Source organism: Pongo abelii, chromosome 5 (assembly GCF_028885655.2).
Source record: "Pongo abelii isolate AG06213 chromosome 5, NHGRI_mPonAbe1-v2.0_pri, whole genome shotgun sequence".
Classification (NCBI taxonomy): domain Eukaryota; kingdom Metazoa; phylum Chordata; class Mammalia; order Primates; family Hominidae; genus Pongo; species Pongo abelii.
Window position 1 is genome coordinate 30,750,929 of NC_071990.2, and position 24,263 is coordinate 30,775,191.

General features: G+C 48.4%; 1 protein-coding gene and 1 pseudogene across 10 annotated transcripts; both read right to left on the reverse strand.

Moving 5' to 3' along the window:
* On the reverse strand, window positions 1-1,420 carry LOC100449738 (large ribosomal subunit protein uL30-like; annotated as a pseudogene).
* A 1,910-nt stretch (window positions 1,421-3,330) lies between these two features.
* On the reverse strand, window positions 3,331-21,664 carry MDC1 (mediator of DNA damage checkpoint 1). Of its 10 annotated transcripts, none has more exons than XM_063725175.1 (16): window positions 21,020-21,072; window positions 19,352-20,553; window positions 18,801-18,939; window positions 17,553-17,933; window positions 17,398-17,467; window positions 15,636-17,104; window positions 15,425-15,484; window positions 15,170-15,262; window positions 11,311-12,102; window positions 11,129-11,199; window positions 7,142-9,988; window positions 6,939-7,058; window positions 6,632-6,814; window positions 6,280-6,405; window positions 6,081-6,191; window positions 3,331-4,148 (listed from the first exon to the last, which is right to left on the reverse strand). In XM_063725175.1, exons 3-16 carry the CDS (start codon window positions 18,934-18,936, stop codon window positions 3,981-3,983), a joined length of 6,627 nt encoding a protein of 2,208 aa, XP_063581245.1. In that variant the 5' UTR covers window positions 18,937-18,939; window positions 19,352-20,553; window positions 21,020-21,072; the 3' UTR covers window positions 3,331-3,980. The 10 variants fall into 10 exon arrangements, with proteins under 10 accessions (XP_063581245.1, XP_054414619.2, XP_054414616.2 ...); XM_054558644.2 differs by having other exon boundaries at window positions 19,352-19,470; window positions 21,020-21,067; XM_054558641.2 differs by lacking the exon at window positions 19,352-20,553 and having other exon boundaries at window positions 15,170-15,259; window positions 21,024-21,664.
* Between the last annotated feature and the right edge of the window lie 2,599 nt (window positions 21,665-24,263).

Below are 24,263 nucleotides of genomic sequence, written 5' to 3' on the forward strand. Positions count from 1 at the left end.
GCTAGGATTACAGGCGTGAGCCACCTCACCTAGCCCATTTTTGTATTTTTTGTAGTGACAGGGTTTTGCCATGTTGCCCAGACCGGTTGCCCATGAACTCCTGGGCTCATGCAATCCTCCCACTTTGGCCTCCCAAACTGCTGGGATTATAGGCATAAGCCACCCCACCCAGCCTGGACACCTGATTTAAATTCTTCTGGGTGTACACCTAGGAGCAGAATTGCTGGACTGTTTGGTAATTCCATGTTTAACTTTCTTTTTTTCCTCCAATTTGAGAGCAGGTACTGCTTAAGTGCTTAGATTAGAAAAACAATCACGGTAGACACCTTAGCTCATTCTTCTAATAAATCTGTTGATATGGTCCTCCCTGTTGCCAGCATGTCCACTTTCTACAAAATGGGTGGTCTTTTTCTTTATTCTACCTTGTGGAGAGGATAATTTGAAGGGCCACAGGAAGTTATTTGCTTCTTTGAAGCATTTTCCAACAGTATAGATCTCAAGAATCAGATCCTCCATGCAGGTGATGCCATATTTACCAAGAGATAAAGCAATCAAAGTGTCATCTGTCAAAGCAATTTGCTTCTTATTGATTTTTGCCATAACCATGCTGGTAGATTAGTTCATTTACTGACTTCAGCTTTGGGTACCCCCATGCCATATATAGTTCTACAATTCTCAGCATGTTCATTGAAGCCTTGTTGAGCTTCACAAAGGTTCCATTGAAGATTTAACAAAGGTGAAGAAGCTGCAACACCTTTTGGACCTTTGGGTTCTCACCACTGATCCTGATGACAAATGGCAATTTGAGTTTTGCAGGTACATAGAAGTTGCCAGCTTTTCTGGCCATCCTAGCCATTTGAATTTCAATTCTGTACACCTGCCTATATTCCTTGTGATAGTGCTTCACTTTTTCATAGATAAGCTTCCTCCTTGCCTTTTGAATAATCTTTTGGGCAAATTTCTTTCTCGGGCCTTTGATCTTCAGCTCTGGGAAATTCCTTCGCTTTTTAAGGGTTTCTGGCATAGCAGGAACCTCCTTCTTTTTCTCTCTCTTTTTTTTTTTTTAAGACGGGGTCTCGCTCTGTCTCCCATGCTGGAGTCCAATGGTGTGATCTCGACTCAATGCAACCTCCCCCTCCTGCATTCAAGCAATTCTCCTGCCTCAGCCTCCTGAGTAGCTGGGATCACAGGCGCCCGCCACCATGCCCGGCTAATTTTGTTTTGTATTTTTAGTAGAGACGGGGTTTTGTCATGTCGGCCAGCCTGATCTCGAACTCCTGACCTCAGGTGATCAGCCCACCTCGGCCTCCCAAAGTGTTGGGATTACAGGTGTGAGCCACTGCACCCTGGCCCTCTCCTTCTTCTTATCTACGACACCCTACATGAGGGTTCCAGCCAGAAAAGAGGCTACTTTTTTTTTTTTTTTTTTTTTTTGAGAGGGAGTCTCGCTCTGTCGCCAGGCTGGAGTACAGTGGAGCAGTCTTGGCTCACTGCAACCTCCGTCTCCCGGGTTCAAGCGATCCTCCTGCCTCAACCTCCCGAGTAGCTGGGACTACAGGAACCTGCCACCACACCTAGCTAATTTTTTGTATTTTTAGTAGAGACAGGGTTTCTCCAGGTTAGCCAGGATGGTCTCGATCTCCTGATCTTGTGATCTGCCCACCTCGGCCTCCCAAAGTGCTAGGATTACAGGGTGAGCCACCACGCCTGGCCTTTTTTTTTTTAGATGGAGTCTTGCTCTGTTGCCCAGGCTGGAGTGCAGTGGCGCGATCTCAGCTCACTGCAACTTCCACTTGCTGGGTTCCAGCAATTCTTCTGCCTCAGCCTCCCAAGTAGCTGGGATTGCAGGCACATGCCACCATGCCCGGCTAATTTTTGTATTTTTAGTAGAGATGGGGTTTCACCATGTTGGCCAGGCTGGTCTCGAACTCCTGACCTCAGGTGATCCACCTGTCTTGACTTCCCAAAGTGCTGGGATTACAGGCATGAGCTGCCGTGACTGGCCTTTTATTTTTTTGAGACAAGGTCTCACTCTGCTGCCCAGGCTGAAGTGCAGTGGCTCGTGTTGGCCCACTGCAGCCTTGACCTCCTGGGCTCAAATGATTTTCCTCTTAGCCTCCCAAGTAGCTGGGACCATAGGTGTGTGCCACCATGGCTGGTGAATTTTTGTATTTTTCGTAGAGACGAAGTTTTGTCATGTTGCCCAGCTGGCCGTGAACTCCTGAGCTCAAGTGATCTGCCCGCCTTGGCCTCCAAAGTGCTAGGATTACATGTGTGAGCCACTGTGCCCATCCATATGTTTAACTTTTTGAGGAACCATCAAACTGTTTACCACAGAGGCTGAACCATCTAACATTCCTACCAGCAACGTATAAGGATTCTAATTTCTCCACATCCTTGTAATCAACCAACTTTTAAAATTTAAATTTGGCTGGGCACGGTGGCTCAAGCCTGTAATCGCAGCACTTTTGGAGGCTGAGGTGGGTGGATCACTTGAGGTCACGAGTTAGAGACCAGCTTGGGCAACATGACAAAACCTCGTCTCTACCAAAAATACAAAATTCACCGGGCATGGTTGCACACACTTATGGTCCCAGCTACTTGGGAGGCTGAGAGGAAAATCGTTTGAGCCCAAGAAGTCAAGGCTGCAGTAAGCCGACATTGAGCCACTGCACTTCAGCCTGGGCAACAGAGTGAGACCTTGTCTTAAAAAAATAAAAGGCCAGTCACGGTGGCTCATGCCTGTAATCCCAGCACTTTGGGAAGTCAAGACAGGTGATCACCTGAGGTCAGGAGTTCGAGACCAGCCTGGCCAACATGGTGAAACCCCGTCTCTACTAAAAATACAAAAATTAGCTGGGCGTGGTGGCATGTGCCTGTAATCCCAGCTACTCGGGAGGCTGAGGTGGGTGGATCACTTGAGGTCAGAAGTTAGAGACCAGCCTGGGCAACATGACAAAACCTCATCTCTACCAAAAATACAAAAATTACTTAGTAGAGCCCCGTCTCTACTAAACAATAAAAAAAAAAAAATTAGCCAGGCATGGTGGTGTGTGCCTGCAGTCCTAGCTACGCAGGAGGCTGAGGTGGGAGTATTGCTTGAACTGGGAGGTGGAGGTTGCAGTGAGCCGAGATGGTGCCACTGCACTCCAGCCTAGGTGACAGAGATGAGACCCTGTCTCAAGAAAAAAAAAAAAAAAACCTTAAGAAATGTTATATAAATTGTCCTAAATAGAAGATAATGATGAATTAAATACAAGTCTATGACTTTTTTTTTTTTTTAAGTTTGTGTCTTGAGACTTAGACATTTTAAAAAACTACACTACACCATAAGGCACAGAGTGAATATTTATTTATCACAGAGGGCAAGCCGAAGCTCTAATTTTATAAATCCTGGAAAAGCTGGCCAGAAAAGTACAGAGACTTGCCCAAAGTCAAAGCTAAAGATGCTTCCAGAGGCCAGGAGAGAAGAACATGTTTTAGTAGCACTCCATAACTGGACCCTCGAATCTACTCACTCCAAGCATTCCTTCAAGTTCCTGACCCCAAAGTAAGAATCTCAGTAAGAAAACAATAGAGATGGTTTCCAAATAGGAGGTAGGACACCATGAGTGGCATCGAGCAATAACTGCAACAGTCTGGCTAAAGATAGCTTCCACTTATGACATCTGAGCATGAAACTAGCTAATTTTAAAACGGCCATTTAATACATGCATGTAAGAAATCTTGTATCCCCTAAATCTATACAAATAAAAAACTATAAATACAAATAAAATAAAATGGCCATTAAAAAAACAAACAAAAAACAACCTGTCGCTTCCAAATCCCTTATCTTTTCATTTATTCATAAAGATTTCTGGTCCCACCCATGTTCCAGGACAAGCTTTATCAATATACCCCAATCCTTTCTAACGCCCTGAGTTCTTTCTTCCATATATCTTCTAATTCGTGGTCTGGGAGGGAAAAGGGTAGTGGAGTTCTCAGGTGGATGACATCTCCAAAGGGGAAAGGACAAAGGCCTCTGGCTTGGCTTCCTGCTTCAGCACTCCAGTCAGCAGGAACTCAGGCGAGAGGAGGGGCAGCCCAACCCGCAGTGGAATGGAGCAACGAGGGAAGTCCTGAGGGCATGTGATCACAACTCTCTGTGGCTGGGGAAGACAGAGCAAAGACAAAATCAGGTGAAAAAGAATCCTAGAAATGGGTTCAGGACCCACTAACCAGTCTTAGCAGCACTAAAATAATACCTCCTAATATGAAGCCAAGTGAAGCACACCGCATACTGTCTATGAAATACTCTTGCTAGGCCGGGCGCGGTGGCTCATGCCTGTAATTACCCAGCACTTTGGGAGGCTGAGGCGGGTGGGTCACAAGGTCAGGAGATTGAGACCACGGTGAAACCCTGTCTCTACTAAAAATACAAAAAAAAAAAAAAAAAAAAAATTAGCCGGGCGCGGTGGCGGGTGCCTGTCCTCCCAGCTACTCGGGAGGCTGGGGCAGGAGAATGGCGTGAAAACCCAGGAGGCGGAGCTTGCAGTGAGCCGAGATCGCGCCACTGCACTCCAGCCTGGGTGACAGAGCAAGACTCCATCTCAAAAGAAAAAAAAAAAAAAAAAAAGAAATACTCTTGCTAGATGCCAGGCACAGTGGCTCACGCCTATAATCCCAGCACTTTGGGAGGCCGAGGTGGGTGGATCACGAGGTCAAGAGATCGAGACCATCCTGGCCAACATGGTGAAACCCCGTCTCTACTAAAAATACAAAAATTAGTTGGGCGTGGTGGCGTGCGCCTGTAGTCCCAGCTACTCGGGAGGTTGAGGCAGGAGAACGGCTTGAACCCGGGAGACGGAGGTTGCAGTGAGCCAAGACTGCTCCACTGTACTCTAGCCTGGCGACAGAGTGAGACTCTGTCTCAAAAAAAAAAAAAAAAAAGAAAGAAAAAAGAAAAAAGAAATACTTTTGCTAGAAAGATGAACCTGAATTTATTCAAGCTTTTACAATTATCTGCAGTTTCCAGGAAATATGGAGTACAGAGGAACAAGATAAATGATACAACAAGGAGGCAAACCCAAAATTCCAGACTGAGGAACATTCTAAAGGACAAGTGACCCAGTTTCTGCAGGAAATCGATGGCATAAAAAAAGCTGGGTGGGTTAAGGGATGCTCTAGAGTAAAGAGAATTAAGAAAATAATAGGTGTGGCAGTATGTGGACCTTATTTGAATCCTGATTTGAACAACTGTATAGAGAGATTTTTCAGAAAACGGGAGAAATTTTATTAATGGAGTGTGAGCAAATGACCAATAAACTACTGTTAATTTTGTTTAGGATCAATAATGGCATTGTGATTATGAAATAAAATGTACACATTTCTTAGAGATATATATTTAAGTACGTAGGAAAAAATAATATAATATTGGCAGTTTGCTTTAAGATATTTCAGCAAAGAAAGAGAAAGGAAAAAAAAAGAAAGAATAAAGAAAAATAAAAAGAAATGAAATACTTCAGCAAAGAAAATCAAAGGAAAAAGCTGGGCGCGGTGGCTCACGCCTGTAATCCAGCACTTTGAGAGGTCGAGGCGGGTGGATCACGAGGTCAGGAGATCAAGACCATCCTGGCTAACACAGTGAAACCCCGTCTCTACTAAAAATACAAAAGAATTAGCCGGACGTGGTGGCGGGCACCTGTAGTCCCAGCTACTTGGGAGGCTGAGGCAGGAGAATGGCGTGAACCCAGGAGGCGGAGATTGTAGTGAGCCGAGATTGTGCCACTGCACTCCAGCCTGAGAGTGAGACTCCGTCTCAAAAAAAAAAGAAAATCAAAGGAAAAAAGGGATAGATGGAGCAAATGTAGCATAATCTAAATTAAGCTGCTGCTGAATCTCGGTGATTGTTATATGGGGGTATCAGCAGATCTGTCCCCTCATTCCTATCCCTTTCTATACCATAGGTCTTTTCCCCCACCCTCTCACTACTCTATATTCCTTTCTGTACCTCCATTTTTTTCCCTCCAACCTTTGCCATTCCAGCCACCTCTTTAACTGCCACTGCCACCTCACCCAGACCCAGAACATCCTAAGCATACCTTATAGGACCGAGGCATGCTGGGTAGGTATGTGCCTCCACAGCAGCTAATGATCTCTCCCATCTGAAGTGGTGGTGGCTGGACTCCAGGGGTCACATAGATCTCATAGCCCTAAGAGAAAGAAATGATGGAGATGGTATTGTAGGCTGGGAAGCACTGGAGGGAGGGCTGAAGCACAGGTCAAAAGATAGCTTCTCACCTCTAGCAGCCTTCGCTCCCGAGCCCGGCTCAGTGCGTCTTGAAGGCTAAAGCCAAAGTTCTTCTCTTGCTCAGGGTCGGTCACCACATATTCATCCGGTGATAAGAAGAAACCAGCCTTGCGGGACTAAGGACGGCAGCAGTCAGCATCAAAGCTCAGCCCAGCCCCTCACTCAGCTCTCCTGCCTAGCATTTAGAAAAAGCTCACAAAATTTCTTTTAAATCAATTCAGGCTTCTGGCTCACTAATGCCCCTGTCTTCCTGTAACACCTCTTCCCCTCCACCACTTTCTAGGGCACTATGTGAGCAGTCTTGCCACTATATTGGTCTGTCATCATCCCTTGGCCTCTCACCTGATGCAGCCAGTCCAGGGACAGAATGGGGATTCCCCGCCCCAGGGCACACAGGAACTTGACTGTCCGGCGGATGCGATCAGTGACCAGGTGGGAAGCCTCTGCCGCTGAACCAGCCAGACTTCCCCCCAGTGCCAGCACAGCCTGCTCTCCCCGAGCATCCACCACTCCTGTGAAGAGCACCTGTGGAAGGGTTGAGGTGGTCACGGCAAGCCATGCCATCAGCACCCATCTCTACAGTCCTCTAGGTCTCCGTGCATCCTCCCCTCATCTGTCTCCCACAAAGTCCCATGCCTTTGTCTCTTACTTTGGGGGCTGTTGATTCTTGGTTAAGTTTGGTCCGTCGGAGGCTGCGGCTTGGTATTCTGTTGGGCTCCTCCTCTGCCTGGTCTCTCTTTCTCTTGCCTGGTTTTGGAGTCACGACATCCTGAGATTGAGAAAAATCTTGGTGGGAGTTTCAGAGCCCTGAAGTCATTTTTCCTAGCTTTGTGGTCCCAACCCTCTCCTCACCTCTTCCTTCGCTGGCTTCTCTGCAGTATCTTCTTCCTCTTCCTTGATAATCACTGTCTTCTGGGAGACTTCCCCTCTTTGGGGCTGTTTTTGATGTGGTGGTGAATCCATGGTAGCTAAAGACCTCTTGCGGCTTTGAGAGGCCTTAGGCTGGAGCTCCAGGGTGAACCTAGATCTACCTGCTGGTTCCACCTTTTGGATCTGGGAGGCATGAGTTGGTGTCTCAAGAAGCTGGGGAGAGGCAGGCTCAGGAATGGCTGTAAGGGATTCAGCTGCTCTCACTGCTCCCCATCTTTGGTTCCTTGAGGCCTGGGATTTAGGTTCCAAGGGTGCAGAGCAAGGCTTACGGTCAATGGGAGCTGCGAGGGAGCCAGGATTCCCAGTGGCTCTCTGACTCTTGATGCAACTGGGTTGAGGAATAGGCTCAGGGGAAATAGGCTGGTCTGTGGTGACAGGAGATTGGAATTCAGGGGTGGTAGGAAGCGGCATAGCTCTTACTGTGGAAGACCTCAGTGTTTTGCTCTGACCACCCTGAGCTATGGCCTCAGGGGTGACAGGCTGGTCTGTGGGGGTAAAAGGCTCAAGATCAGAGGCTGCTGGTTCAACTGGTTTGGGAGTCTTGACAGAGGACCTATTTGTCCTTCTCCTAGTGGCCCTAGATGTGAGCTTGGGGGTGACAGGCTGGTCTGTGGAGGTGGTAGGATGGGGCTCAGGGGCTATGGGGACAACTGGTTCAGGGGTCTTGACAGAGGATCTATTTGTCCTGCCTCTAGTGGCCCGAGATGTGGGCTCAGGGGTGACAAGCTGGTTTCTGGAGGTGGAAGGCTGAAGCTCAGGGGCTATAGGGACAATTGATTCAGGGTTCTTGACAGAGGACCTATTTGTCCTGCCCCTAGTGGCCCGAGATGTGGGCTCAGGGGTGACAGGTTGGTCTATGGAGGTGGAAGGCTGGAGCTCAGGGGCTGTGGGCACAACTGTTTCAGGGGTCTTGACAGAGGACCGATTTTTTCTTCCCCTAGTGGTCCGAGATGTGGGCTCAGAGGTGACAGGCTGGTCTGTGGAGGCAGAAGCCTGTAGCTCAGGGGCTGTGGGGACAACTGTTTCAGGAGTCTTGACAGAGGATCTATCTGTTCTTCCCCTAGTAGCCTGAGATGTAGGCTCAGGGGTAAGAGGCTGGTCTGTGGAGGTGGAAGGCTGAAGCTCAGGGGCTGTAGGGACAACTGTTTCAGGGGTCTTCACAGAGGATCTATTTGTCCTGCCCCTGGTGGCCTGAGATGTGGGCTCAGGAGTGACAGGTTGGTCTGTGGAAGTGGAAGGCTGGAGCTTAGGGGCTGTGGGGACAACTGTTTCAGGGGTCTTGACAGAGGATCTATTTTTTCTTCCCCTAGTAGCCTGAGATGTGGGCTCAGGGGTGATAGGCTGGTCTGTGGAGGTGGAAGGCTGGAGCTTAGGGGCTGTGGGGACAACTGTTTCAGGGGTCTTGACAGAGGACTTATTTTTTCTTCCCGTAGTAGCCTGAGATGCAGGCTCAGGGGTGACAGGCTGCTCTGTGGAGGTGGAAGGTGGGAGCTCAGGGGCTATAGGGACAGTTGATTCAGGGGTCTTCACAGAGGACATATTTGTCCTGCTCCTAGTGGTCCGAGATGTGGGCTTAGGGGTGACAGGTTGGTCTGTGGAGGTGGAAGGCTTGAGCTCAGGGGCTGTGGGGACAACTGTTTCACAGGTCTTGACAGAGGACATATTTGTCCTGCTCCTAGTGGTCTGAGATGTGGGCTTAGGGGTGACAGGTCGGTCTGTGGAGGTGGAAGGCTGGAGCTCAAGGGCTGTGGGGACAACTGTTTCAGGGGTCTTGACAGAGGATCTATTTTTTCTTCCCCTAGTAGCCTGCGATGTGGGCTCAGAGGTGACAGGCTGGTCTGTGGAGGTGGAAGGCTGGAGCTCAGGGGCTGTGGGCACAACTGTTTCAGGGGTCTTGACAGAGGATCTATTTTTTCTTCCCCTAGTAGCCTGCGATGTGGGCTCAGAGGTGACAGGCTGGTCTGTGGAGGTGGAAGGCTGGAGCTCAGGGTCTGTGGGCACAACTGTTTTAGGGGTCTTGACAGAGGATCTATTTTTTCTTCCCCTAGTAGCCTGAGATGTGGGCTCAGAGGTGACAGGCTGGTCTGTGGAGGTGGAAGGCTGGAGCTCAGGGGCTGTGGGGACAACTGGTTCAGGGGTCTTGACAGAGGATCTATTTTTTCTTCCCCTAGTAGCCTGAGATGTGGGCTCAGAGGTGACAGGTCGGTCGGTGGAGGTGGAAGGCTGGAGCTCAAGGGCTGTGGGCACAACTGTTTCAGGGGTCTTAACAGAAGATCTATTTTTTCTTCCCCTAGTAACCTGAGATGTGGGCTCAGAGGTGACAGGCTGGTCTGTGGAGGTGGAAGGCTGGAGCTCAGGGGCTGCGGGGACAACTGGTTCAGAGGTCTTGACAGAGGACCTATTTGTCCTGCTCCTAGTGGCCTGAGATGTGGGCTTGGGAGTGACTGGCTGGGCTGTGGAGGTGGAAGGGTGGGGCTCAGGGGCAGCAGAGGTAGCTGGAAAGGGTGTCATCCTGGAGGACTTTCGAGTTATGATTTTAGGCTTTGGGTAGAAAGGCTCCAGCTCTGAGGACAAGGGAGTCTCTGCAGCTTCCTGACTCCCATCTTGCCTGGTCTTATGAATGGTTGGCTTGATAGAAGGTAAAAGGGGAGAAAGAAGGGGCTGAGGTGCAAGATGTTTCCGGCTCTGAGAGTTAAGGGGCTTTTGGGGTGGGGCTGGGGCTTCAGGCACTGTAGGAGGCAGACAAGCATCTGGAGATTCCTGATCGCCCTAGGGGAAACAGAAGCAAGTGAGGGGGAGGAGGTGGAGAAGAGAGATAGAACTTGGATACTGTTCTTGATACTTGTTTATGGTTAGATAGGCTTACTAGATTTCCACTGGGCGTGGTGGCTCATGGCTATAATCCCAGTACTTTGGGAGGCCGAGGTGGGTGGATCACAAGGTCAGGAGACCGAGACCATCCTGGCTAACACGGTGAAACCCTGTCTCTACTAAAAAATACAAAAAATTAGCTGGGCGTGGTGGCGGGCGCCTGTAGTCCCAGCTACTTGGGAGGCTGAGGCAGGAGAATGGCGTGAACTCGGGAGGCGGAGCTTGCAGTGAGCCGAGATGGCGCCACTGCACTCCAGCCTGGGGGACAGAGCGAGACTCCGTCTCAAAAAAAAAAATTAGCTGGGTGTGTTGGCAGGCGCCTGTAGTCCCAGCTACCTGGGAAGCTGAGGGAGGAGAATCGCTTGAACCTGGGAGGCAGAGGTTGCAGTGAGCCAAGATCGCGCCACTGCACTCCAGCCTGGGTGACAGAGTGAGACTGTCTCAAAAAAAACAAAAAGACACACAAAAATTAGCCGGGTGACATGCGCCTGTAGTCCCAGCTACTTGGGAGGCTGCGGCAGGAAAATTGTTTGAACCCGAGAGACGGAGGTTACAGTGAGCTGAGATCACGCCACTGCACACTCCAGCCTGGGTGACAGAGACAGACTCTGTCTCAAAAAAGAGCAGAAACAAAAACAAAAAATATGCTCACTGGATTTTCCTTTCTGTCTATGATCTCTCCTCCATTAGACTGGGATCTACGTGGGAGGCTACCTTTTTCCCACGGACCTGTCTCCATAATGCTACTATAGTGTTCTCCACATATGGATGATGGTAATGAAAAGGATGGCTGGGGCAAAGAAAGAAGAAACACGAAGGGTCTTTCTTTGGAGTCAGGTAGAAGATACAACTTGGGAAACAGATATGGAAAACAACGGGAGCTGAGGATAAAGGAATAGAAGCCAATCAAGGAGTGACAAAAACAGAAGAAAACTGAATAATGAGAAAGGAATAGATTAAAGTGAGGCTAGGCGAAAGAGCATTGGAGAGGATATAGAGATGACTTGTGGGATAGGAGGTAGAAAAAGTAGCTCTCACCCTGGAAGCCTTCTCAGCAGCTCTGATCCTGGAAGCCTTCTCAGCAGGTGGCATCTTGCAATTCAGGAGGCCTAGACAGAAAGTAAACACAAAGGTGGCTGAGTTCCAAGCAGCTGGTTGCCCAGGGGTTGATTATCATGAGGCCTGTGTATCACCTTGGGTTCCCCTCTGCCTTCACTTACCTTTCTGATGCCTCCTGGGGCTCACTGGGGATCCCCTTCCACCTGACTGGCTCCCAGAAGGTACGGGGGCTGAGGTAGGTCCCGGAAGGTCCCCCGCCCCCACCCCAGGCTCTGGTGTTGGGCTGGAGGCCTGCCCTTTCTGGTCCTGGCTCCCTCCCTCTGGCTCCCCTCTCTGTGTGTCTCTCTCCAGGATCACTTTGGGCACCTTCTCTTCTAACTCGGCTGGCTCGCACTCTCTGTCTGCTACTGGTCTCTCTACTTCTCTCTCAAATGCTTTGCTTGGAAGGGTCTGCTTCTTTACTTGTTTCTCTTGTATTTCCTCGGATGTCTCAATTTCTACCTTCAAACTCTCCCAATCTCTTTCAGGACTTGCACTTTTCCCATTTTTGTCAGATTCTTGTCTCTGGGTGTCTCTAGCTAACAACTGTTTTTGTTCTCTGTCCTGTATCCCCTTGGTTAATTCTTCCTCTCCTGTCACATCTGTCTGTCTTTCTGGTAGCAGTTTCTCAGTCTCTCTCTCCAATGGCCCTCTCTCAGGGCCCACCCTCTCTGCTGTTTCTTTTGGTATACCCATGACTTTATCCACAGTCTGCCTCCCTCTGCCTTGAATCCCCATTGGCTCTGTGTGAACTGGGCTCTCTGGATGTTGGTCTCCTGGTATTGCCCTAGGTGGAGACAGGCAAGGTCCATAGGCCTCAAGGTGGGTGTCAGAAGGCTGGGTCTCAGAGTCCTCAGACTCTCTCAGACAGAATGGCTGTGTAGCCAGGACCTCCCATGGTTCATCTAGGGTACCTGGAAGGGGAGGAAGGAAGAGAGAGAGAGGGAGAGGGGGAGAGAGAGAGAGAAGAGGGAGAGGAGGAGGGAAAGGGAAGTACAGGTTGACATAATAAATATGATGAGAAAGGATTTAGATAAACTCATGAATAATAAATCTGAACAGGTTATTAAAGGAAAGCTGGGAATAAGAACGATAGTTATAACATTTAACGTTTGTCTCTAAAAGGTCATAGCCTTGGGCGGGCATGGTGGCTCAGACATGTAATCCCAGCACTTTGGGAGGCCAAGACATGAGGATTGCTTGAGGCCAGGAGTTTGAGACTAGGCTGGACAACATGGCAAAACCCCATCTCTACAAAAAATACAAAAAAATTAGGTGTGGGGGTGGGGACCTGTAGTCCTGTAGTCTCAGCTATCCGGGAGGCTGAGGTAGGAGAACTACTTGAACCCCAAAGGTCAAGACTGTAGTGAGCTGCGATCATACCACTGCACTTCAGCCTGAGTGACAGAGACTCTGTCTCAAAAAAAAAAAAACAAAAAAAAAAAAACAAAAAAAAAACAACCAAGAGAAAAAGAAAAACATCATAGCCTAATATGAGTTCCCTGAATAGTCTCTCATCATACCACTGCACTCCAGCCCATGTCTCAAAAAAATAAAGCAAGAAAGAAAAACATCATAGCCTAATAAGAGAGTTCCCTGAATAGTCTCTCTCTTCTTGAGACAGAGTTTCACTCTGTCACCCAGGCTGGAGTGCAGAGGCATGATGTTGGCTCACTGCAACTTCCAACTGCTGGGCTCAGGAGATCCTCCCACCTCAGCCTCCCAAGTAGCTGGGACTATGGCGTGTGCCAAAGTGCCGGGCTAATTTTTTGTATTTGTTGTAGAGATGGGGTTTGGTCTTGAACTCTTAGACTCAAGTGATCCGCCCACCTTGGCCTCCCAAAGTGCTGGGATTACAGGTGTGAGCCACCATGCTTGGCTGGAATTTCCTTCTTTTTAAAGGCTGAATAGTATTCCACTGTGTATATATACCACATTTTCTTTTTTTTTCATTGACACATAATAATTGTACATATTTATGGGGTACCTGTGCTATTTTGACTCATACATACAATGTACAATGATAAAACCAAGATAATTGGGATATCCACTATCTCAAACATTTATCATTTCTTTGTCTTGGAAACATATCAAATCTCTTCTAGCTATTTTGAAATACACAATAAATTATTAACTATAGTAACCCTACTGTGGAACTGAACACTAGAACTTATTCATTCAATCTGACTGGATTTTTGTATTCATTAACCAACCTCTTTATGCATTCTGTCCCTCTACCCTTCCCAGCCTTTGGTAACCACCATTCTACTCTCTACTTCCATGAGATCCATGTTTTTAGCTCCCACATGAGTGAGCATGCAATATTTGCCTTTCTGTGCCGACTTATTTCACTTAACATAATGTCCTCAGGGTTCATCCATGTTGCTGCAGATGACAGGATTTCATTCTCTTCTGTGGCTGAATACTGTTCCATTGTGTATATATACACATTTTCTTTTTTTTTTAGATTGAGTCTTGCTCTGTCGCCCAGTTTGGAGTGCAGTGGCGTGATCTCAGCTCACTGCAACCTCTGCGTCTTAGGCTCCAGCAATCCTCCCATCTCAACCTCCCGAGTAGCTAAGACTACAGGTGCATGCCACCATGCCCAGCTAATTTTTGTATTTTGAGCCACTGCACCCAGCCCATATACACATTTTCTTTTTTTTTTTTTTTTATTAGAGATGAAGTCTCACTCTGTCGCCCACGTTGGAGTGCAGTGGTGTGATCTTGGCTCACTGCAACCTCTGCCTCCGGGGTTCAAATGAGTCTCCTGCTTCAGTCTCCCAAGTAGCTGGGACTACAGGCACCTGCCACCATGCCCAGCTAATTTTTGTATTTTTAGTAGAGACAGGGTTTCACCATGTTGGCCAGGCTGGTCTCAAACTCCTGACCTCATGTGATCTGCCCACTTCGGCTTCCCAAAGTGCTGGGATTACAGGCATGAGGCACTGTGCCCGGCCTACATTTTCTTTTCTTTCGTTTTTTGAGACAGAGTTTCACTCTTGTTGCCCAGGCTGGAGTGCGATGGCACGATCTCAGCTCACTGCAACCTCCGCCTCCCGGGTTCAAGGGATTCTCCTGACTCAGCCTCCTGAGTAGCTGGATTACAGGCATGCACCACCACACCCGGCTAATTTTGTATTTTTAGTAGAGACGGGGTTTCTCCATGTTGGTCAGGCTGGTCTCAAACTCCCGATCTCAGGTGATCTGCCTGCCTTGGCCTCCCAAAGTGTTGGGATTAGAGGTGTGAGCCACTGTGCCCGACCCCGGCCTACATTTTCTTTATCCATTCATCTGTTGATGGACATTTAGTTTGATTTCATATCTTGCCTATTGTGAACAGTGCTGCAATAGTGTGTGTGTTTTTTTAAAAAGACCTTGGGGGGTGGGGGTTGAGGGAAGGGCTATTTCCCAGGCTAGGCTCAATTGATCCTCCCATCCTGGCCTTCCATGTAACTGGGACTACAGGTGCTCACTACTAGGCTGGGCTAATTTTTTCATTTTTGTGGAGACCAGGTCTCTCTCTGTTGTCCAGGCCAGTCCCTAAATATTTTCAATCTGCAGCTGGTTGAATTCCCGGACACAAACTCGCATACACAGAGGGCTGATTGTAATCAGAATATGAAAGAAACATGTAGGAAGGCAAATCAAGAAAGAATGCAGGCCAGGCGCAGTGGCTTACGCCTGCAATCCCAGCATTTTGGGAGGCCGAGGCAGGCGGATCACTTGAGGTCGGGAGTTCGAGACCAGCCTGGCCAACGTGGTGAAACCCTGTCTCTACTAAACATACAAAAAATTAGCCAGGCATGGTCATGGGCAGCTGTAATCCCAGCTACCTGGGAAGCTGAAGGAAGAGAAACCGCCTGGGAGGTGGAGGTTACAGTGAGCCGAGACTGCGCCACTGTACTCCAGCCTGAGTGACAGAGGAAAAAAAAAAGAATGCAAAATTGGCGACACAGAGGAGGAAAGAGTTTCTTGTACCTGTTGTCTGGAAGCTGCAATGGGAAGGGCCAAGCTCTTGGGGTGGAGTCAACATGAAGGCCTGGGTAGGTTCATCCTCCATGCTCTGGACTGCTATACAAGAAAAGATGGCCTAAGTTCATCTCCTCCATACTACTGTAGGGTCCCATTCCTGGTCTCCTACCCTACCCACACTAGCCTTTACCCTTCAAGGACCACCAGTCTAATCTCCCAGCTCCTATTGGTACTGGATTCAAATAACACAGAAGTCCTCACCTTCCAGGCCCTGATTCTCCAGAAAGCACTGGGTAGCTTGTAGGTCCAGATCTTCAGAATCTGGTAGGGGAGGAATATAAGATAGATAGTTTAAAACAAAAATCATACCTGACACTAAACTCCTTAAATAATCTCTACCTTTCTCTCCCCAACCCCAACTGTTAGAACCCTGGTTGATTTCAGAGGTCAAGGAAGGCAGGCCAGCACTTACCACCATAGTTGTCTTCAGAGTCCTTGGTCCCACCCACATGTTGTTCTCTCTCCCTTCCTGTGGGGACCTGGGCTCCCTCTCTCTGTGGCTGGGTGGATTCCCCTAGAGTGTCTGTGTCCACCACCAGATCTGTGAGGTTCTCTCTTGAGATAGGGAGGTCCTGCTCCACTTGTGCCACAGGTGGCCCACCCTGGGCCCCCACCTCATGAGCTCTCTCCTGCTTAAGAACAGTTGCAGCCCACTCTGCCCCAGCATCCCCTTCTGCTGGAAGCTGGCTCTTTCTTACATCTGCAACTGCTGAGGCTGCTAAGGAGGTGCCCTCCTCCGCACCTATTTCACAGTCCCCATGCGGAGGCCAGGCTTCCTCTAGAGATACCACAAGCAGCTTTGCTGGTCCCCCAACTGCTTTCACATCTGTTTGATTTGTCCCCTCCACAGACACCTGATGCTTCTTTATATGTATAATGGCTGACCCTGGCGGAACTTCCTCCTCCACTTGTGTGTTGATGTCCACTGTGGTGGAGGCTTGGCTTCTCTCCAGGTGGATCCCAGGTGAGCTCTTATCTGCTTCCACACTGTCCCCAAAAGGAGGTTGGTCCTTTTCTGAATGTGCTCTAACAAGGGCTCTAATCTTTGTGTGACCCTTGAGGACAGCTTCTCTATTTTCCACCGGGAGCTCTTCCTCCTCCACGTCTGTGTCACTGTCTCTCTCAGTGGTGGTTTGGCTACGCTGCAGAAGGACCACACGTTGGGCCATGTCCTCTTCTGCATCTCTGTTCCATATAGCAGGCTGGCTCTCTTTCAGACGTGCCAAAGTCAGCGCTGCTGAGACTTCTTCCTCGTCATCTGTATCGCTGTTGATAACCATGGAAGCTTGGCTTTTCTCCAGAGGGACAGCCTGTGGGGCATTGCCTTCCTCCACATCTGTATCACTACCAGCCTGGCTCTCCTGCAGATGGGTCAGGCCTGGTGCTCCAGGACCCCTTGTACCAACTCCATGGAAGATCTTCCTCTTCTTCATAGGAATGACAACTGGGGTTGCTGGGATCCCCTCTTCTTCCGCATCAGTGTCGCTGTCGATGAAGCCAAAAGGCTGAGCCCTTTCCAAATGGACCTCAGCTGGCCTTCCAGGCCTGCTGTCATCATCCACATCTGTGTCACTGTCCTCTCCAGGAGGTTGGCTCCTCTCCAGAATCACCCCAGCTGGAACCACCCCATTCCCTGCACCCCTCTTGACTTTTGTATCATCGTCCCTCTCCTTCACTAAAGGCTGATCCTTTTCAAGCTGGATTTCAGTTACAACTTCAGCTTCAGACTGCTCTGCCTCTATAGTGGCACCTCTTCTGGCAGCTGAGGAGGCCTCCTCTGTGGCTGGTTGCTGACCTTCTTCCACATCTGTGTCACTGTTCATATTGAAGGCAAAAGGCGGCCCAAGGCTGCCCAGGACAGGGGAGTGCCCCTCTTCATCACTGTGAAGGGAAGAAAAGAGAGTCTATAGAATTTATTTCCCTGGAAGGGATACCCCAACTCAACTGTGAGCTCCTTGAGGGGAGACACAAGGTAGCATATTTCTTCTTCTGTTTCCAATTTGTTTTCCACTTGGCACATCAGACGTGCTCCATAAAAATTCAGCTGAGTGAATGAATATGTATGGTTCCCCAGCCCCAACTCTCATGATAATCATCTCTTTTAGAGATTGATCCTCCAGCCCCTGGTTCTTCCTCATTTTGAAGACTCAGGTGTCTGACTCTTTGGCACTCACCTCTCTGGAACTATCACAGAGGAAGATGTGGTCCTTGATTTTTTTACCATGAGCCTTTCAGAAAGAAAATCTGTCAAGAACGGAAAGGAATAAGTTGACAATTGTACACTCATTATTCCTGTCTCCTCATTCTCCCTGCCAATATACGAACTTACCTACTTCCTCCTCCGAGTCCTCAGCCAACAGAAGCCTCTGGGGTTGAGTTCCTCCCTGTACCCTGGGTGTCTCTTCTACTGTCAGAGGGCCCCGGGAGACAAAGGGCAGAGAGACATACAGGCGATGGTACTGGCAGAGCAAGTCAGCAAAGAGAATCAATTCCTGGTCCCTCAGACGGTGACTCACCCCAGGGCTCAAAACCTTAGGAGGTCTCAGGATTTGAGTACCATTAAGGCTCCCACAGTCTCGGAGGATAGGTGCCTTGTCCCAGGCTAAGATTTCAATCTCTGCATGTTGTTTGGAGATAGATGGAAAGGGCAGGGCCACAGAGCAGTCAGGCATTCGGCCTACCACATTCTTCCCAAGGTGTAGTGGGAAATCTAAGAATTAGAGAGGTAGGTAAGCTCCAAGGTCAGAGTTCTGGCCTGTCATTAGGAAAAAGTGCCTATTAGGTACTCTACTACTCACTCAAGGCCTCCATATGCATTAGAAAAATAAAAAGCCCTAGGATATCTGGGCACTGAAAGAGTATATGCAATACCGCATCCATCCACAATGGATGTTTTTTCACTGTTATAAAATACACATAACACAAAATGTATCACCTTAATAATTTTAAGTGTACAGTTCAGTGGCATTAAGTGCATTCACACTGTTGTGCAATCATCACTACCATCCATCTCCAGAGCATACAATTGGATTTTATTTGATTTTTTTTTTGTTTTGAGACAGGGTCTCATTCTGTCACCCAGGCTAGAATGCAGTGGCATGATCATAGATCAGTGCAATCTTGAACTCCTGGGTTCAAGCGATCATCCTGGCTCAGCCTCCCAAGTAGGTGGGACTACAGATGTGAAATGAACCACCACACCTGGCTAATTTTTAAATTTTTCGTAGAGACAGGGTTTTGCTATGCTACCCAGGCTGGTCTCTAACTCCTAGTCTCAAGTGATCCTTCTGCCTTGGCCTCTCAAAGCATGGGAATTACAGGTGTGAATCACTGCTTAATTGATTCACTTAATTGATTCAATCTCTTAATCTTCTTTTATCAAAGTAAAATCACTTCCAGTGAGTCCAGGGTAGTAGTCTGCAACAATCAACTCAATCAGCCCCATCTCTTCCATTCATGAAAAAAAAAAAAATTCACATCCCCTTGAAACATACATAAGCTTCTTGCAACCCTCCAAATACCTTCCCACAAAAATAAAAGACCTATATCAATACTTGAACACCCAATACCCTCCGACCTTTTTCTGGTCCATGGGCACCACTAAAGATATGTAGCCGCCCTACTGGCTCCATGTTACACCTCAAGGATTCACTGGATTGCTCTGTCTCCTCCTCTTCTTCAACATCCCAGTCAATAGCCTGGGTGTCCTCCATGATCTGGGAAGGATACACATTATCAATTATCCTCATCATTGGTTCACACAAACAGCATCAGAGTTATCAGACTGAAACCTAGGGGGTGAACTGGATCATTGTGAACGTCGATGCTTCTCTTTCCACCAATCTTTCTGTTGTTAACCTTCTGAAGCACTTAAAACATTTTTTTTTTTTTTTTTGTGACGGAGTCTCGTTCTGCTCCCCAGGCTGGAGTGCAGTGGTAAGATCTTGGGCCTATGGCAACCTCTGCCTCCCCGGTTTCAAGCAATTCTCTCACCTCAGCCTCCCGAGTAGCTGAGATTACAGGCACCTGCCACCATGCCTGGCTAATTTTTGTATTTTTAGAAGAGATGGGGTTTTGCCATATTGGCCAGGGTGGACTCGAACTCTAGACCTCAGGTGATCCGCCCACCTTGGCCTCCCAAAGTGCTGGGATTACAGGTGTGAGCCACTGCGCCCGGTTGTTTTTCTTTCTTTTTTAGCCCATGCTTTTTATACTTTACCAGACCACCTCAGTATGATCAGATGCAACTGCAAAAAATGATAACAAAAGATGACATATATAGAAGCTTCCTATGTGTCAAGCACTGTTCTAATTACTTTATATCGACTCTGACTCATTTAATCTTCACAAGAACCTTGTAAAGTAGGTATTACTATCTTCCATTTCTTCAGATAAAGAAACTGCAACATAGCTGGGTTAAGATTTTCAGATCTCCTTGAAACATACATAAGCATATATAAGGTTAAGACTTGCCCCAAATCACCCAGATAATGTCTCTCCTCTAAAATCTTCTGATGGTTTTTCGTGCACACAGAATAAAATCTAAACTGCTTAGCGAGACCCTCCATGATCTGAACTTCACATCTTGTAACGCCTACCCCTCGCCCGCAAAAGCCTATGGTTCAGCCAGACATTTTTCCCCAGTCTTCGAACACACTGTTCTTGTCCCCCCACATCTTCATGCCTTAGACCAATTCCTTGGCTTTTTCCCACCTAGTTTTCTGGTCCAACTTCTACCTATCCTTTAAGATTCAGTTCAAATGTCACTTTCTTTCTTTTCTTTTTTTTTTTTTTTGAGATGGAATCTCGCTCTGTCGTCCAGGCTGGAGTGCAGTGGTGCTATCTTGGCTCACTGCAACCTCTGCCTCCCGGCTTCAAGCGATTCTTCTGCCTCAGCCTCCCGAGCAGCTGGGATTACAGGCGCCCGGCATCACGCCTGGCTAATTTTTGTATTTTTAGTAGAGACGGGGTTTCACCACAGTCTCGAGCTCCTGACCTCAGGTGATCCGCCCACCTTGGCCACCCAAAGTGTTGGGATTACAGCAGTGAGCCACCGCGCCTGGCCTCAAATGTCACTTTCTCAGCAAACCCTTTCCTGGCGTCTTCCCTGCTTTCTGGTGTTCCTGGTGTATCCTGCCTGTTCCACAGTGGTCAATGGACTTGTGTTTACTCTAAGATCTCTCGCTATATTGTAACCATTACTTTCCATTTCTGCCTTCACACCCACCTCCAGGACTGGATTAGGGGAACTGTGTCTTTCCCCTAGGGTCCATCATATTCATTCAATGGTTATGGTATACCTAGTGCTGTTTGAAGTATTCGGCATACATCTGTGAACCAAACATGAAATCAACCCTGCCCTTGGGAAGGCTCATCACCGAGCCTACTGATGAAGGAACAAATGAGATGGAAAGAAAATAGCATAAATGGAATTCACCTGAAAATATGCCACTCTAGAGGGAAACTGTTGACAGGTAGGGAAAGTAGGATGCCCCATGGATAAAGTGTCAACTCCGTCTTTATGACAGGCCAACTCAGCGAGTGCCCACCACGCTTGGCTCCAATTCAAAGAGCCACCATCTTTGGTCCCCACCTGAGTGGGTTCCCTTGTGGCCCAACGTCTCCCTGTGTCTTCATACCTAAACTCGGAGCGGGGCGCCAGGTAAGGGTATTACAGTCCGAGAAGCGAACTTCCAAGTCACCTCCGCCCAGTCGCACCCAAGGTACACCCCTCCCGCCTTCTGGGGGAACCAAGATGGCTCCTGGGGAGCCGTGGGCCAGGCCCCTAGAACTCACCTACTTTAAGTCCCCGCGCGCGCCACCAGTAACGGTCGCGACCCGGGTGGAGCGACTGCGTGCGCCGAAAAAGATCCGATTTGCTGATTGGCTCCTGCCGCTGTCTTTCACAGCCGCAGCAAGTCGAGCGGAGGCACACCCAAAGCCCCGCCCCCTTACAGTTCAAATGGGCGGTGTCTCCCAGGCTGCTGAGATCAGTTAATGAGACGGTAATTGAAGGCCGCCCTGCGCCGACAGAATAATGCACGTCGATTGGCCGCTCCAAGGGACAACCCACTACCGCTTGCCCGCCCACCACCCACTTCCCGCGCAGTTCCAAACCGCGACCAGAGAGTCTGGCGCCAGCTGCCGGCAACGGATAGAGGGGCTGTGTCATAGACGTCCGCCGTGTCTCGTACGGCCAGAGCGCCTTTCCTCGGTCCTCCCAGACATGGTGTCCGCTGACTCATGAGAAATGAAAGTGGGTTGCGCGTTGCAGTCGTGGCTGGAGGCTGCAGTTTGGAGAACAGCCCGTAGGCGTGGCATTTCACTCCTTGTTGCATTGGAATTTCATTTCCTTTTGATTTGGTTTGTAGTAGAAGTCATATCTTTCTTCCTGGGAATACATCTCTGACGGACATTTTGAGGTCATTTTCTTAAATCCAAGATCCTAAAGATCTGTAGTCGAACAGAGAAAACTGGTTTGCTCTCTGTCTTAAAGGCTGTCCCCACCTTTCGAGGGGCGAGGGAAGGATAATAAAATCATTTATTTTTATTTTTTAATTAACTAATTTATTTAATTTTTGAGATGGAGTTTCGCTCTTGTTGCCCAGGCTGGAGTGCAATGGCTCGATCTCGACTCACCGCAACCTCCGCCTCCCGGGTTCAAGCGATTCTTCTGCTTCAGCCTCCCAAGTAGCTGGGATTACAGGCATGCGCCACCACGCCCAGCTAATTTTTGTATTTTTAGTAGAGACGGGGTTTCTCCATGTTGGTCAGGCTGGTCTCGAACTTCTGACCTCAGGTGATCCGGGCCCGCCTCGGCCTCTCAAAGTGGTGGGATTACAGACGTAAGCCACCGCGTGCGGCCCTTTATATTTTATTTTTTGAGATGGACTTTCGCTTTTGTTGCCTAGGCTGGAGTGCAATGGCGTGATCTCGACTCACCGCAACCTCCGCCTTCTGGGTACAAGCAATTCTCCTGTCTCAGCCTCCCGAGTAGCTGGGATTACAGGCATGCGCTACCACGCCCGGCTAACTTTGTATTTTTAGTAGAGACGGGGTTTCTCCATGTTGGTCAGTCTGGTCTCAAACTCCGGACCTCAGGTGATCCTCCCGCCTGGGCCTCCCAATGTGCTGGGATTACAGGCGTGAGCCACTGCGCCCGGCCTATTTTATTATCTCACAATAAGACATGAAGAAAATGGTAACTATAACACTTGCATAATTCATAAAGTCCTTTCTGTTGGTTATCTCAATTCTGTGCACAACAATCAAATAAGCAGATTTTACAAACGAGGAGCTGAAGCCCTGCAAAGTTAAAGGACTTTCCTAGGATCCTACCGCTAATAGAGACAAATTGAAACAAGTTATCTGATTGTGTGTTTTGAGTTATTTCTACTCCCACAAAATGACTGTTTTCATTTCCCTAAAACATAAAGCATTATATTTTAAGTGGGTAGAGAGGACTTACACAAGTTGATGTTCCCTCATTTAGAAGGCAACTTAGAAATACATTGATCTGCCCAGCGCGGTGGCTCACGCCTGTAATCCCAGCACTTTGGGAGGCAAAGGCGGGCAAATCACGAGGTGAGGAGATCGAGACCATCCTGGCTAACACAGTGAAACCCTGTCTCTACTAAAAATACAAAAAAAAAAAAAAAAAAAAAGAAATACATTGATCTGTATGTGATCGAATGTGAATTAACAATGACGTTGACTTGATACTACATTTCTGAGTGGTTACCACATTTTATTGATTGTATGCTTCTCACCAGACTGCAACATCCTGGGGAACAGGGAGCTAATTCTTAATCATTTTGTAACCATAGTTCCTAATTTGGTGGATACATAGTAACTATCAAATAAGTGAATAAATCTCTGGGAAGAAGCAGATGGACTCTGTCTTGAGCCCACCCAATTTTTCCCCCATCAATTACCCCTCTCTCGTTTTTCAATACTGGGTCTCTTGCAGAGTTGCAGTGGCGGCCACCTGGTCAGTGAAATCAGCGAATTGAAAAACCACTGACTTCATTAACATGTCTAAAGAGGCAGGCTGAAAAAACTGAAAATCTATCAGGCATCTCATTCCATAGTTCCCTGTTTGACAAGAAGACCAAGGTGTCTTCAAAGTCCGCCCTAAGGTGCAGATCTCCTACCCACGTAGGAGACTTCTAGTTTCACAAATCCCCGATGTCGGTTTCTCTGAACTATTTTATTCTTTGAACATACTCTCCAGACAACAACGCTATCCTGAAAAGCCCTTGCTGCAATTTTGTTTCTCTTTCAAAACAATGACTCGAAAATTTCCAAGGAAATAGCAAGAGGGCGATTCCCTTCTTGAAGTATTTGAGGGAGCAGAAGCTTACTGAAGTTCATGCCTTGGGTCACCAAAGGCCAGGGGTAGCAGAGCACCGTGCCAGACTTCTCCCCATTTTTCGCTGAGCTAAGCAATCCTTTCTTCCCCAGAGGTACTGCAGCTGGGAGCTTTCAGGGCGTGTCTACCCCACCACCCAACTTCTGGAACCCCAGACTTCTCAATTCCTGTACCCCCGAGAACTGCTCACTTTTTGTACAAAAACCTCAGGCATAGAGGAAAGGAATCTTGCGCAAGGTCGTTTTTCATTTACAAAACAAAAACCCCACGAAAACCAAACCGGTACCCACCCATTCGTCACTTCATTTTGCAGCGTGGACAACAATAGGGGACTACAACTCCCAAAGAGGACTGCGCTCGTCCACTGGCTCAGAGGCCAATGGACGCCTGGTACATGACCGGCATCGACTAATCAGGGCCAGGCTCGATGAGGCTTTGTCTCCCGACCGCGCGCGGGGCCGATTCTCCCGCCTCCCAGCCCCGGCGCACGCGCGCCCCGCCCAGCCTGCCTTCCCTCGGCGCCCTCCCCTCTCCTTTCTCCCTCTCAGAACCTTCCTGCCGCCGCGTTTGCACCTCGCTGCTCCAACCTCTGGGGCGCATTCCAACCTTCCAGCCTGCGACCTGCAGAGAAAAAAAATTACTTATTTTCTTGCCCCATACATACCTTGA

What these genes read in the sequence shown, in the direction of transcription:
- MDC1 (XM_024248146.3), bottom strand. Translation starts at nt 21,395, where the DNA reads ATGACACAGCCCCTCTATCCGTTGCCGGCAGCTGGCGCCAGACTCTCT. An exon ending in TCTGTGATAGTTCCAGAGAG is followed by an intron (nt 17,105 to 17,397) that starts GTGAGTGCCAAA and finishes TTCCCTTCACAG; the next exon opens with TGATGAAGAGGGGCACTCCC. An exon ending in GGGAGCGAAGGCTGCTAGAG is followed by an intron (nt 6,192 to 6,279) that starts GTGAGAAGCTAT and finishes TCTTTCTCTTAG; the next exon opens with GGCTATGAGATCTATGTGAC.